Source organism: Nicotiana attenuata, unplaced genomic scaffold (assembly GCF_001879085.1).
Source record: "Nicotiana attenuata strain UT unplaced genomic scaffold, NIATTr2, whole genome shotgun sequence".
Classification (NCBI taxonomy): Eukaryota; Viridiplantae; Streptophyta; class Magnoliopsida; order Solanales; family Solanaceae; genus Nicotiana; species Nicotiana attenuata.
The window spans coordinates 1-15,816 of record NW_017673353.1 but is presented as its reverse complement, the minus strand read 5'-3'; the positions used below and the strand labels follow the sequence as shown (position 1 = coordinate 15,816).

Here is a 15,816-nt window from a genome sequence, read left to right as displayed (position 1 = left end):
GTTCCCCATTGTTCTGCTGTTGATTCTCAAGCTGGTTCTGCTGTTGTTTCTTCTGTATTTGAGCTTGCTACTGCTGTTGTTTCTGATCACTCCTAGCTCACTTCTCTTGTTGGTTTTACTCTTATTATCAGGTACATTTTCTGAATTCTATCTAATGTGAAGTCCAATTTGAAGATGGAAATAAAAATAGAGTTGAAATCATGGCAATAGCTCTATTTGTGCCACAGTTGTATTTTTCTCATGATGTTTATGCTTTTTAGTCACTTGATTCATAATGTAGTCTAGCTAGTTTCTGTTTGAATAGCTGAATTCTCATGTTATATTTGAATTATGGACTGTGGGAATGTTGTGTTAAGGGCTTCAGTTAAGTTAAAATGCCATAAGGCTGCATCAGTCCTAGGTGAAATGAGTAATCATGCTTGGGTATTAGTTTCATGTTTGAATTGGGTTAAAGATGCTAAGGGCAATCATGATATTGTTTGATGTACTGTCGAAGGGCATGTGACTGGTTTTAGCTTAGAAATGGTGTAGAAAATCGAAATGCTTATTCAATTGATTTAAATGTGAATATTAAAAAATGATCATGATTATTTAGTTTCATGAGTTTCAGTAGTTACAGATTTATAGTGTCTCAATGATTAGCATATGAATGTGTTTAAACTTGCGAATGGTTTGAAATAATTGTCAGTTTGATTCCAGTTAGTGCTTCAATGTCTAGTGATTGTTAGTTTAATTTTGTGGTTGTTCAATATCAGGTTTATGGATCTGTGATGTTTAAATCCTCTTGTCACTACATTTTTTGAAGTTTGATCGCTTTCTGCTGTTGTCCGGGTTCGACACGCGAACCCTCTTGGTATCCAGCTTTATGCGTGCTTCAAAATTGGACTTCTTGCTTGGGCTCAAATGGAATTCGTTGCGGAGCCCAGAACTTTGCATCCTGGTGATTTCATTGAGTCATTGGGCCTCACGTTAGGTCCAGCCCAAATTCTGAAACTGAAATAAAATAGACTTCACTCAGTCTTAATTTTAGACTCTCATTTGAATCCAACCATGGTTTAAAACTAGATGTGATTCCTTTAGCCTTTTAATTAATGGATCCTTGTAATTAATTTGAGGTGTGACGTGCCAAATAAAAATCTCAAATTGCATGGCCCTCCTTTAATTAGTCTTTTGTATCCTTAGAAATCGAGTTGTGCCATTTAGCGAATTTTCATGGCCCTCGCAAAGTTGCAAACGCGTAGTTGCTTTAGGCGCGTTATTTTAATAACTTACCTTCCTAAACTCGGGTGCGCATTTATGTGACCCAAATCCAAATCTCAACGTTAGATAAAATGTGTTGCGAACTGCGGGTGCATTTATGTGACGTGGTTCAAGACATATTTTAAATGACGTTGCAATCTTCCTTAAAAAATGAATAAAAGCGGTTAAAGTTAAAATTGCACATAGGTTTGAAAGTGTTCTAAAAATCAGATAATAAGCCAATAATAACAGTTGAGCGACCGTGCTAGAACCACGGAACACGGGAATGCCTAACACCTGCTCCCGGGTTAACAGAATTCCTTACCCGGATTTCTGGTTCGCAGACTGTAATACAGAGTCAATCTTTCCTCGATTCGGGATTTAAACCGGTGACTTGGGACACCATAAATTATCCCAAGTGGCGACTCTGATTTTTAATTGAAATAAATCTCGTTTCGATTGTCCTTTAATTGGAAAAACTCCCTTATATACCCCTTTCCGGGGGTGTAGGTAAAAAGGAGGTGTGACATGGTGCCGCAAGTCACCGGTTTATTTTAAAATCCCAAATCGAGGAAATTTCGACTTCATTTTTAAAAGTCTGCGAACCAGAAATTCTAATAAAGGAATTCCGTTAACCCCGGAGAAGGTGTTAGGCATTCTCGAGTTCCGTGGTTCTAGCATGGTCGCTTAGCGATTTATACTTGGTTTAAGAATGTCTAATTACTTATTTTAAAACCTATGTGCATTTACCTTTTTACCGTTTTTAATTGCTTGATTATTTGTAATAAAAGAATTGAGTTACGCGTATGTATACTCTTTTCCTTTGGCGCGTCAAAATTCATGTCACGCGAACGTGTCCACAATTAATAACGATTTGTTTATTTATTAAGAAAGTTTGGTTGAAGTTGCGCGAACGCATCCCTCGAGTTCGCAATTATGTTACGCGAACGTATACATAATCACAATAATAGACTAAGTCGCGCCTAGAGCAAGCTACGAATATTCAAAATATTTTTTACACTAAGTTATAATATTAATGTGAGGGCCATAGATTAGGTGATTCAATCGTGAATGGCACGCCTTGATTTATTTAAAAGATTGCACTCTACTAAAGCAAACTATGGATGTTCATATTTATTTCTTTCTAAGTTTGAGATTATTGTAAGGCATGAGAGTTATGGAAGGAGTTATTCGGAACGGTCGTAATACTTCTGCAATTCGTTTTTCCTATATAAGTGGCGACACTCTTGTTAATAAATTTCACCATCACAGAAGATCAAGCTTATTCAAGTCTATTAATTAACAAAGATATAGTACTGTGGTTTTTCTTAATCTTCTTTACGCTCAGCATCTTGATAAGGTAAAGAAATGGCAGAACACGGTACAAGCCAAAACCAAATGCAGCTAGTTGATGAACATGACAAAATGCTAATGAAATAATTAACGGTACGACGTAAACCCATTTAATCTAATTATATCTCACAAAATCAGGGACCAAACTAATTACATCTTTGAAATACCTCGTAAGCAGCCTCGGTCACGGTGCCTGCGTCCCACAAGTTCTTGAATATATCCCGCTGGGCTTCGGCGTAGACCCAGAGCTTATGAGCCTGGCGGGGAACGGCAGCGCGGGATGGCCCAGTTTGAGCCCTCAGCCGCTGGTTCTCCGCCTCCAAGGCCGCGACTCGATTTGCCAGAACCGAAGCCTCCTGATCAATCGTGCCAATTCGCTCCCCGAGCCTCGCCTCCATCAGGGTCGATGTCGCCCTCTCCGATTCTTGCTGGGACTGGAGCACGCGAATCGTATCCTCCAGGGCCGCCGCTCTTGCCAAAGCCTCAGACCAGGCTATCTCAATGCGCTCCAGATCGGCAACCTTGCTCTCCATCGCAGTCAACTTCCCTCTCCACTCTGCGCTCATCTCCTCGATTCTAATCCGGCTCTGATCCATCTCCAACTGCGCCGATCTCAACTTGCCCTGCAGATACTCGCACTCAGCAGCGACCCCTCTACCCAATTCAAGCTCCTCGTCTTTGAGGTGGAGTTGCTCTTCGAGTTCGCTCTTGCTACGGATCGTCTGCAGCAGCTCTTGATCCCTTTTCTCCAATTCCTCGCCCAGAGCCCGGTTACGGGGGTCCGTCCTCAACCGTTCGTGCAAATCGCGACATCGGTTGCGATAGCGACGGTACTTCTCCAGCAACTACAAGAAAATCCTCGACCGAATGTTGGCCCTACGGATGTTTTCCACCTCCACCAGATACGTCTGAAAAATGGGAAATCAGTTAAACCAATGTTTGTTCGTATAAAGGGAAAGGTCAAAATAAGAGCCGAATACAACATACCCTCAAACCCATGACGGTCACTTCGCTCCTCAATTTGGCATCAGGGACATTCCGCAGGGACTCATTTTCGGCTTCCGAACACAGCAAGCTAAGCTGCGACACCAAGTTATCCCCCTGTGTCAAGAGATTCACATCAGAAGGGATATCAAGAACACGAGCTGATCCGCCTGCGTGAACCACCGAATGAGTGAGGCCCTCCTCGAACATCCTGACATATTCAGGATCCAAATCAGATTCAGACTCATATTCGTCGACCATCACACTCTTCCCCTTTTCTGCCGCCGAAGAGGGGACGACCCGCCGCAGATGGAGAAGGCGCACTCGAAGTCATGAGGCGGCACTAGGGGTCTGGCTCTCCGCTCCGGAAGGACGTTGATCATCACCGGCAGCGGTAACTCCGGGTTGGTTCATTATAACAGCCGAATCTTCCGGGCACCAGCTGCCGGCGCCAACTTCAACAACTTGCTCCATCTCTAAGGGAGACGCTGCAGCAGCACCGTCTCCTAGGCCCGTTGGGGGAGACTCATCCAAATTGATCACAGTTGGAGGCGCCATCTCGAATGCCACCCTCCGTCTCTTCGACGTCCTTCCTCTTCCCCGGTCGATGGTGATCCATTCGCAGGACGGACAACATCGAATGGAGCTTCCTGAGAGGCCGCCCTCGCCGGAGTGGTCAGAACCGCAGATTCGACCGAAGCCTCCCTCGATGAAGGACGAGCAGCAGGTACTGCAACAAGACGAGCAGACGTAGCCGGCCGACGAAAGGCTAGCTAAGGAGCCCTGACTCTCCGCACTCTCCCTGGAAACGACAAACAACGTTCAAGAGGTAAGACGAGAATGGAAAAGGACAGATAGAAAATAGGGACGTTCTCACCTGCAAGGGGCCTACGTCCAAACCTCTCATGAAAGGTCGACCAAGTGCGAACCCCCGCTGTATGGGGAAGGACGGCCTCAACCCATTCGCGAATCCCCTCCAAAGGCGGCGGGGGCAGTTTCTCGATTGCGAAACCACAAAGTAGGTCAGTACATACAACATAAAAGGCAAAAGAAAAAAGAAAATTCGGGCACTCCACTAATCAGATGCGTAGACTTACGGGCAAAATTCCACACTTCAGGAAATCCGGTTGGGTCCGCCACGAGGTGCTCGGTCCGCACATAGAAAAAGTTCTCATAAAAGTGACGATTGGTCCTGTCGTCCATCTTTACCACTAGGCCTTTCGACCCCCGAGGACGCACGTGGATCATCGAGCCCCGAATCAACTAGGAGCGAACAGGCTGAGCACGTGGCCCAAAGTAACCTCGCGACCGGCGAGCTCCGCATACTTGATAAACATGAGGAACAACTTGTACAAATAAGGAGAAAGCTGGGCGGGGCATACTTCATAATAGCGGCAGAAATCGACTACCATCATAGGAAGCGGGAGCGTGTACCCTACAAGGAAGGGGTAAGCATAGAACATACAAAATCCGGGACGGTCAATTTGAACCTGGTCGTCTCTCCCCGCCGGTACCATCTCGACAAAGCTAGGAATGCCCCATCGTTCCCTCAAATCTGCTATCCCTACCTCCCCTATGAGGGGAGGGATATCCTCCGGCTCCGCTCCACCGTTAACACTGAAGTCGACCACATCCTTCCCCGGACGAGGTAAAATTTCATCTACAGACGGAACCTCTTCGTCCTCCACCAACTCCACATCTCCGGCAGCCGGAGCAGAGTTCTCAGTTGCCGGAGGAGCAATAGGAAGATTATCACGGGAAGAAGCACCGGCCATTTTTAGGAATAAGAGGAAAAGGAACTCACTGGAAGAAGCGAAAGGATTAAAGATTACAACGAGCGAGAGAGAGCCTAAAGTCGAAATGACAGAAAAGAAGATATCCTGGAAATTCTCTCGAGATTAAAGATGAAGTGTGAGAAACTAATGGCAGAGTTTCCTTATTTATAAGAGGCATAAATTCCCCAAGCGCGAAACCCAATAGTCGCCATTCAAATCCGATGGGACGCGAAACGTTTCAGGTCCTCGGAAACATGAGTCATAATGACTGCTTACGCGAAGCAACGCTCCATTTACCAACTGGCGTTTCGGTTTCGAAACCATCGTAACGGTACACGAATACTGAAAAGATATCCTCAAAAAATCCTAAAGTTCACAATACGATCAGGGAACAGAATGGGGTCAGATTCCTCTCGACTACGTTGCATACATGATCCGCCCGTCGGAGTCGTCGAGGTACGACCCCGACGAACGGAGGGACTAACTGTATTGGTCAAAATCTGACCACCCCGATCGGGGCGACCACGACCCCATCCTTGTCATCTTACGAAAGAAGTCAACGAAGTAATTTTGACTCCATCATTACGACGTTCGACATAAGTGACGAGGGTAAGCCCTCCCCCCGACTGGTAAGCTTCCATAATTCAGTCATGACAAGCTGTGGCAAACGGAACAAGGTTTTTTCGACTATAAATATGAAGTGAAGAGAACCGAAAGGGGGGGGGGGCCCTTTTCTTCGACTTCTTCTCCGATACTCCAATAGGTCAAAGAGGAGGAACAGAACTTCACCCTGAAGAAGGGAAGATTCTTCACCTATAGAGGGAGAGAGAGGAACACAACGATTGTAATTCTTTTCTCCCTCCAAGGAGGGGCAAGGCAAAACTCTATGATAAATAAGATATTTTGATGCTTTATCCATTCCATATACAATCGCTATTTCTTTGTCTTTTGATCTGATATTAATTATGATTGACTACGATTTACCCCTTCATCTTTTTGATTGATTTGCTTAAAAAGAGTTAACATCTTTTGAGTCAAACACCTGTCACTCTTCTAAATTTGTTGATGATCAATTCATTTAGATTATGGGGCTTGGATCAATGTTGATGATGCCACTTATTGGAAATTTATCTCATGTATATGGAAGAAAAGCTCTGCTCATTGTACCTCCATTCTTCCTTCCGGTAAAGTTTGTCTTTTTTTCCTTCAACTGAGTAATTTCGACGGAAGAATCTGTTGAAAAGAGATGAAAAAATTTCGACAACAAAAAACTATCAGAATTCAGCTCTTTTGACGAAGAAAAGGAGCCACTCAAAATTTTGACAGACTTTTGGTTGATTGTCACGGTCCGTAATTTTCACCGTGATGACACCTAACATTTTACTTGCTAGGCAAACCAATGTTAGAGTAATTTCTTTTGCCAATTTTAAACACTTGGAAATGAAACCAATATGAAGTACAAGTAGCATAATAATCCAATTATCTAGTACAACACGGATCTGGAGTCACAAGTACACGAGCTTCTAGAGGTTCTATAAGTAGGGTCTGAAATAAGTACAATTGTCTCGAATGAAATGAACAGTAAATAGGGAAAGACAAAGGAAACTTCAAGGTCTGCGGACACCAGCAAATCCACCTCGAGTCTCCAAATAAGCTAATCCGAGCTGATGCACCTCATAGACAGCTGAGACCGGTACCAAAAGCTGCACAGACTACTTTTTCGTCTACTTTTGGTTGATGAACTGGTTGGAGACTTTTAATTTTAACTTTTTGACAAGATGTCAGGAAATTTTTTCTCATATTTTCGATAAAATTCTTTCTAAAAATATCAATAAAAGTATAAAACTGTTCTTCCATATCAATTGTCGTAGAATTATCACTAATTTATTCGATTTTTTTAAAGTAATAATGGCATATAGGAGGACTACAAACTATTTTTATGCCTACTATGTTGTAAGGACTCTGACTGGCATTCAGTGCCTCCCAATTATTATTTCATTTGAATTTTAGCCCTAATCCTTTTTCAATTTATGACTTTATATTAACTCGAAATTTATTGACTCTAAATTTTGAATTTGTATTTGTTAAATTAGGCAGATTGTATATCAGAAGAGAAGCGTGCTTCTGCTATTGGGTGTAGGCTCTGCTGCATATTTATGTGGTACCTTTGCTGTTCGTTTCCTCTCCACAGCTCAAATTTACATCTCTCTTTATCATCTTCTTATTTCTATTTTGTCACTAATTAACTGTACATTGCTCTTAGTTTCAGTTATAATTTGTTAAATAATTGTTGGATTAATGAAGGTGTCATCTATTTCTTCAACGGCCGCGGCAGTACATGACAATTTTTCTAAAGGAGACAACTTGTATTAATAAGAACGACAATCAACCCATATTAACCAATAATGCTGATGAGTCTGGAGGCGATGATTCCTCAGCCTCAGAGAGAACGCTGAGTCCAAAAAATATTCCGTCGTTTTACCATATTATTAGGTTGCTCAAGAGTAGGTAAGATGATGACATTACCTACAACTTTCTAGTCTACCTTCTAACATTTGGTAGGTAAAATAATACAACGTGATACATATGTAGTGCCAATAAAAACTATAAAAGAAAAATAGACTATCATTAATGCGTTGTTGGTATCTTAGGCCTGTTTAAGTACTTATTTTGTAGTTGAAAAAGTCATAAAAAAATTTTATTGCGTTGTTGGTATCTTATGCCTGTTTAAGTACTTACTTTGTAGTTGAAAAAGTCATAAATATTTTTTATTATTCAAGAGTCTCTTTCATATTACCCAAAAGCGTAGCTTAGTGGTAAAGGGTTTCAAAACTTTTGTGTTGTAATTGGTTAAATTCTCACTGGCCACAACCCATAGTCTTTTTTAATTTTTTTTTTTGAACCCCTTTAGCGAAAATCCTGCCTCCGCCACCGCTTCTAACCTTTGACATATCAGAATCAAGAAGTGTGAAGGTGACTATTGATATATAAAAGCATGCATGAAGATAATTTTTTTTTATCATTGATGGTTCCTACCTTTTGAAAAACAACTTTACACCTCTCTATTCTTCATTACTCAAACTTCTTTCACCCAAAAAGGGAGGAAAAAAAATCCTTTCACAAATCACAATTATGGGGTCCCAACCCCATACCAAGTTGGATGTCTTCAGCAATAAAGATCTTTATACAAGTAGGCTAGATTTATTGTTTGCTTTTTCTTGATGTATACAAAATTATACATGATTATACACATATTATATATGAACTATACATTCCCTAATTATTTTAAATTTAAGCGGCACGATGAGTGGCTATTTAAGTTAATTCTTCTCGGCAAACACATATTAATAGTAAAGCCCATGTATGTTTGACTTAGAGCCCACTATGGATTATGCATGCCCTGCTTCCTGCTTTTTCAGAAAATTCTATCACTAACTGCATTTCAATTCCAAGTTAGCTAAGGTCGATAGGGTTGATTAGGGCAGTCCTGTGCACTAAGCTCTCGTTATGCGCGGAGTTCGGGGAAGGGCCAGACCACAAGAGTCTATTGTACGCATCTTACCCTACATTTCTACAAGAGGCAGTTTTCACGGCTTGAACCCGTGATCTTCTGGTCACGTAGCAATAACTTTACCAGTTACGCCAATGCGCCCCTTCAAATAGGGTTGATTAGGTTAAACAAAATAAAATCGAAGTGTATGCATTATAAGTTTAAGAAAGAAATGAAATAAGCATGGCCACATACTTAACGGAGTGTTTCATTTTGATTGTGCATTTTGCTCAGATTTATTAACTTTTCTCATTGTTCTTTTATCCTGTTTTGGCAGCACCACATTTTCATTGGCAACAAGTATTGCTTTCTTATATGGTATTGGTGAGGGTGGAATACAAACTCCATTTATGGTACTCATTCTATAGCTCTCTTAAGTGTCAATTCCATAGAGAATTAGTAAACCTCACCTAAAAAAAAAACAGCCCGGTGCACTTCCCGCTATGCGCGGGGTCCGGGGAAGGGCCGGACCACAAGGATCTATCATACGCAGCCTTATCCTGCATTTCTGCAACAGGCTGTTTTCACGGCTCGAACCCGTGACCTCCTGGTCACATGGCAGCAACTTTACCGGTTACGCCAAGGCTCCCCTTCAAAACTCACAACTAACATTTTCTTATTTATTTTTTTGATTATTTTGTAGTACTTTTTGAGGGCTCGATTTCAATACAACAAAGACAATTTTGCTATTCTAATGTTGATTTGCTACGGTGGAGCAACATTTTCTCAGGTGTAAGTTCAAATTGATTTCGTCCGGTAGATCAAGTTAATTTCACGTAATTTTTGTGCTTACAATAATTTTGAAATTAATTCCTCTTCAATTTTTTCGAGCAGTTGATCTTAGTGCCTAAGTTGGTTCCTATAATACGAGAAGAGACGATACTTTCCTTGGCGCTCATAGCTGGTTTTACCAATGTATGTGCCTTCTACGATTTCGTGGTATTTCTCTCTATTTTCTTTCTCCTTTTTTGGTTCTTATTGCTATATTTTGAAAGAGTATTAAGTTATGTGAACGGTATAAAAAAAATATTTACACGTGAAGAATTTAACAATGTGCAGCTAAAGAGAGAAATTGAGATTGAGAATTTTGAGAGAAAATCAGAGAAGAGCTATGCTCTGTATATTGATACAACCGATTAGAATAGAAAGAAGAAGAAGCTACAGTATTTTTATATACTATATAAGTGAGACTTGTAACCTAGAAAATAAGGCAGGTAACCTAATACAACATGTTAAAATATACCGATAGTATAAAGTTCTTTTCAAACTATTAGAGAAAATAAGTCAGTATCCTAAACAATATTTTTGTGTTTTTTTTTTTTGAATAAACCCTCCCAAATTAGGAGGATCTACAGTGTTTTCACACTTTCCCTCTAGAGTGACTCGAACACACGACCGTAGGTGCTTTTACATTTATTATTGAATTTGATTGTTATATAAGTGAATGTTCCATTAATTGTTATTTTGTCGACCTAGTAGGGAATTGCTCAAGGGTGCATTTCAGGCGTAAGCTCCTTCGCCAACATTCTCTCTCCATTTATATTTAGTCCTTTGACAGGTAACTAATTAATTTGTTATTCAATTTATGTGTTTAATTTGACCTAAATTTTCAAACTAACAACGTTCATCTCTTTATAGATCTTTCTTATCTTTATAGAATCTCATTATTAAATATTAAGCACTCACCCAGTATGTAACAAGTAATAATTAATTAATACCCCTTTTATGATCTCAAAATTCAATGTTTACACCTTTGAGAGGTCAAAAATTCTAAACTATCACATATATGGAAAAGTTGACTAACTAATTAATTGCCTTCTAAAATTATCATATTTCAAAAATTCATTGACTAAGAAGAAGAGTTTAATTAGCGCATTACAATCAACAATATGCACATTTCACTATACAAATATAATAATGCAATCACAATATTTCGTTCTTTTTTAAAATAAAGGCGTTCTTTCTTTTTTAAATTCCGTGTTTAGTCAAACATCGCCATATATATAAACATACAATACTATCATCCAACATAACGAATTGACACATAACAATAATATACTAATAACCTTTTATATTTTTCATTCACAAGCATCTGGTGAAAATGTCAACCACCATGCATCAATATCAAAAGTCAACCCAAAAGTCTGTAATACATTGGCACCCATTATGGAAAAATTATGACTCGAACTACGAAAACCCATGCAGTATTTTTTACGATACAATATCATCACTTGTTGTTGTCTCACTTCAAGAGGTATTATATTGAATTTAAAATAAAACCTAACAACTGGAAAATTAGCCCAATTAACATTATTATCTGCCAAATAACAAGTATCAAATGGTTCTGGTGGATTTTCATCCAATATCATACCTTTAACTTCAGACCTAAATATATACCTAAATTGGACATAAACATCAGCAGGAAATTGTGAAATAGTGGTTCCTGTATCTACAAACATTCCACCATTTTTATCTGCACCCAAATTCCAATGTGCTGGATCAATAGGAACTTCTCTATCGTTAATCGTAATTTTCTCCAAGTCTCGTAAATAGTAAAATGAAGGATTAATATTGTTCCTCATCAGTGTTGTCCTTATACCTGTTGTCAAGTTAATTTCACATACGGTGAGTAAATCTCATTTTTGAGAAAAAAAAAAGTTTATCTATTATATCAGTAAAGTCACAATTAAGTTTTACCTATTATAAGGCAAAATCAACTCAAAATTAATTAAGGTGAATCTACTGCTATAATGGATAAACTTTAGTGATATTGTCAACTTGCTTTACTGGACGTTTGGAGATAAGAATTGCAAAATTCAAAAAAAAAATTAAGTAAAAATGGTATTTGAAAATTAGAGTTGTGTTTGGATATGAATATAATTTTGGGTTATTTTTAAAGTTTTGTGGTTGATCTGAGTGAGAAATTTTGAAAAATAGCTTTTTGGAGTTTTTTAAATTTTTGAAAAATTCCCAAATTCATCTTCAAGTGAAAAATGAAAATTTTATGGCCAAAAAATGAAAAAATTACAAAAAAAGTAAAAAAAAATTTATGTCCAAACGAGCTCTTAAATATCTCACACTTTTATATTTTGTATTAAAAAATTACTTAATATTATTTTAAATAATATCCAATACCCTGTAAGTTGTCTTTTTAGAATTAGAACCAAATAAACTCAATATATCTTATTTTTGGAAAAAAAAAAATTGATCTATTATATCAGTAAAGTCACAATTAAATTTTACCTACAATAAGACAAAATCTACTCAAAATTAAGGTGAATCTACTGCTATAATGGATAAACTTTAGTGTCTTTGTCAACTTACTTTAATATCTCACACTTTTATATTTGTATTAAAAAAATACTTACTGTTATTTTAAATAATATCCAAAATCCAGTAAGTTGCCTTCTTAGAATCAAGAACCAAATAAACTCAATATATCTTATTTTTGAAAAAAAAAAGATTATCTATTATATCAGTAAAGTCACAATTAAATTATTATAAGACAAAATCTACTCAAAGTTTAGGTGGATCTACTGCTATAATGGATAAACTTTAGTGACTTTATCAACTTGCTTTAGTATCACAAAATTCTATATTTGAATTAAAAAATCACTCAATATATATAAATAATATCCAAAATCCAGCAAGTTGCCTTCTTAGAATCAAGAACTAAATAAACTCAAAATTCTAGCTTCGTCTATGCGTACACTATTATAATGGGTAAAGTTTAGGGACTTTATTGTTATAATGAGTAACGTGTATTAATAAAGTGCGTAAAATTGTTAACTCACCAGTTTTCCATGGGGTGTCGTGAAAGTTGAGTGTAGATGGCTTTCCTGAAGTAGAACTAGGAACGCATAAAGAGAATAATGTAGCACCAAGTTGTGATTGTAATGAATATTTCTCAAATCCATTTGTATATAGACCAGCACCAAGACCAGCAATTCCACTTATTAATCTTGGGAATTTCTTAATCCCGCTCATTTGATCTTTCCCACAACCAAATATTATTTTTGCTGAATCTTGGATTGAAGTAAATGTTATCATTTCATATGCCATAAATCCAGTCGAGGTTGAACCATCGCCATATATTGTTTCATAATTACATTTTTGTTCTAGTCTAGAACAAGAAATGCTGTGGCTTTGAAAACAACTTGAAGTGTCAGTGACACAATTAATTTGTTGGAATGTTTTTGAGAGTGTTGAATCATATAATAAATTTCTCCTTTGTTCATAACATTTATTTGGTTCACATGGACCACATTGCCACCAAACGTGACGACTTCCAGTGTCTATAACCAAAAGTTCACGTTGTAATTCACTGCCAATCCAAAAGGGACTCACAATTAAACCACGAGCATAATATGCTGCAGTAGAATTTTCAGATGAGTATTCAGATTCAGACATGGAAAATAACATTTCTTGAGCAAAACGAGCATCGAGTAATGAATCATAATCCTTGAACTCTGATTTTTCGAATACATCGCGATGGTAAAGGGGAAAACTGTAAGAGGATGTTGAATGATAAGAAAGGTTGGAGATATCAAGAGCCATGAAATTTTTTCTGGCTTGCAAAATGGATGTGTAATTAAGGGAAAGATGAATGTTTTCACTTGTTGAAACTGTGATATTGGAAAATAGGACAAGTAACAGTGCCATGGCTAGAACATGAAGGAAATTTCCCATGTCCAAAACTTGATTACTCGCACATTATGTTCTTAAGTCCTAGCATTTATATAGGGTATATAATCTAATTAAATTCTTTCTGATCGGCTAAGATCTTTATAATCAAATCTTCTAAACAGGGAAAACATTAATAAATGACAACCCCAAAATTTATAGTTAATTAGCTTGATTCTTTTCCTTTTTCGTTATTTTGATATATTATGAAAGGAGCAAGTTAGGGAAAACATTGAAGAAGATATAAATGGTTAAAATCTTATCTCGAGTGACGAATGGACTAAGGATGGCAACAAAGCTCCTCTCTATTTCATGATCTGTAGAAACACTTGTAGGATTTTACCTAAGATAAGTAGGTTACGAGCGGGACTTTTTTTAATGGCTGTTGTTGTTCAAGCCAGCTTGTGCACATCTCGACTGAATAATTTTGCCCACCAAGACAAACAAATAGGAAAAAATCACCTAATACTTTTTGCCTCCCCTACGAGGTCGTATCCCTGAATTTGGTGCTATTGAGTCAGTTTCACCTATCCGAAAACAAAAGTTAAAAATCAAGAAGTTAAAAACAGGGATCTCCAATGAAACTATCCAGGTGCTGTTGAAAGGAATAGGCTGTCTTAAAACTTGTTTGCAAGTACTCTACCGTGCCAGACAAAGAGAAGCAGAACAAAAGCAGAATCCACAGGAGACAATCCAAGGAGAATAGACATCAGGAGGTTTCAGCTCAATTACAAAGAAATAACAAATTCATGTTAAAAGATTTTGATTTATTCAGTATCTTATGTACACTTGTTGAAAATAGAGGTTGCAACCAAATAACTCAGTCAAAAACAGTCTTCAGCACTCGTAGTATCTTCACCATCATCAGAAGAATTATCACTGTTTGCATCAAATGTCAATATGAGTTGCAGAAGCTCTCTTCCAACCTCTGAATTGTCTTCACTGCTCTCTGGGTTTGTTCTTTGCCTTTGCAGTGAAAATAATTGCAACATTAGGTCCTCTGGAGAAGCCATGCGATGCATCCATCCCCTTGCTTTAGGTCTCCGCTGGAAACAGAAAGTTGCACAATTATCAGCACATGTAAGCGGCATTAGCATCTTCACGAGAACTAACGTAATCCCTGTTTATTGTTGCAACATCATCATTCATCAGTGTCATTGTCATTCAAGTCATCATTGTCATAGTGTGAACTGCTAGGGGCATCTTGGTCATTATCAGAGGAATTGTCAAAATCAGAGCCCCCTACAGTGTCAAAAAACTCATCATGATTTCTATACTCGTGGATATCTAAATCCTCAAAACCATCAGTGTCATCATCGTCATCATTGTTGTCATCGTCGTCGTCGTCGTCATCATCATCATCATCCATATCATCGAAGAAATCATCTTCATCTTCTTCCATATTACTATCATCTTCATCCTCATTGTCACTACTACCACCATAATCACTGTCACTCCCATCATCAAAGAAGTAGATCCCATTATCTTCATCACCGCCATAACCGAACAAATGAAATCGGCGAGGTACTGAACCCTTAATTTGATAGAAATATTAGAAGTTAAATTAGAGCTGCTTGGGCTTCCATAAAGATCAAATAGCAAGGATTTGGGATCTAACATGGTTTGTCTTTTAGGATAAGTCATGTATAACATCCTTACTACATGCATGAACTTAACACAAGAAAGGAGTCAGCTAAAATACGACTTCGTCAGTTCTAGCTTAAACAAGATATACCCCTTTTGGGATATTTGACTCTACCATTACCAAAATTAGTTATTCTAACATGATTACATTGACAGTAATTTTTTTATGAGAAACACAATGGCATAAAGATAATGATTGAATAATGTACATGCATGGATTAGGACTACACCGCAGAAATAGAAGAAAAAAGTAGCTAATTGAATAAATAAATTGCGTCCCAGCTCCACTGAACTCCCGCAACCCCCAGAAAGATACTCGAATCATTTCAAACTTTCCGCTTCCTAGATTCACCTGATCCTGCTTCATTTTCCAAGTAACATTCCTTCGTTTCTTATCTTTTTTTCCTTTTCTTTTTTTTTTGTTGTGTGTGGTGGGGGGGGGGGTAGGGGGGGGTAGGGTATAAATACTTCTTCAGTAAGACACTTCAGTGAAACTAATTACTATCTTTTTTCCCCTTACGCATAGGAAACCGTACCATACCTTTCGTTGGTCGTTTCTTTTCTTTGTATAAGGTAGTAAAAATAACT

At 38.1% G+C, this 15,816-nt stretch overlaps 2 protein-coding genes across 2 annotated transcripts; both read right to left on the bottom strand.

Annotated features, from left to right (window-relative positions):
• Positions 1 to 10,979: 10,979 nt before the first annotated feature.
• Positions 10,980 to 13,590, bottom strand: LOC109216123 (aspartic proteinase nepenthesin-2-like). Its single transcript, XM_019380254.1, has 2 exons — positions 12,696 to 13,590; positions 10,980 to 11,500 (listed from the first exon to the last, which is right to left on the bottom strand). The coding sequence occupies exons 1-2, from the start codon at positions 13,588 to 13,590 to the stop codon at positions 10,980 to 10,982; spliced, it is 1,416 nt and encodes a 471-aa protein (XP_019235799.1).
• Positions 13,591 to 14,725: 1,135 nt separating this feature from the next.
• On the bottom strand, positions 14,726 to 15,118 carry LOC109216122 (pheromone-processing carboxypeptidase KEX1-like; the record flags this gene model as incomplete). The annotated part of the gene is made up of 1 exon (XM_019380253.1): positions 14,726 to 15,118. A coding segment is annotated over one exon (393 nt), but the record flags the coding sequence as incomplete, so codon positions are not given.
• Between the last annotated feature and the right edge of the window lie 698 nt (positions 15,119 to 15,816).

Bases quoted from the DNA above. Each gene is read 5' to 3' on its own strand.
- LOC109216123 (XM_019380254.1), bottom strand. From the start codon at position 13,590: ATGGGAAATTTCCTTCATGTTCTAGCCATGGCACTGTTACTTGTCCTA. The intron at 11,501-12,695 runs GTGAGTTAACAA...ACTTGACAACAG, and splicing joins CGACACCCCATGGAAAACTG to GTATAAGGACAACACTGATG.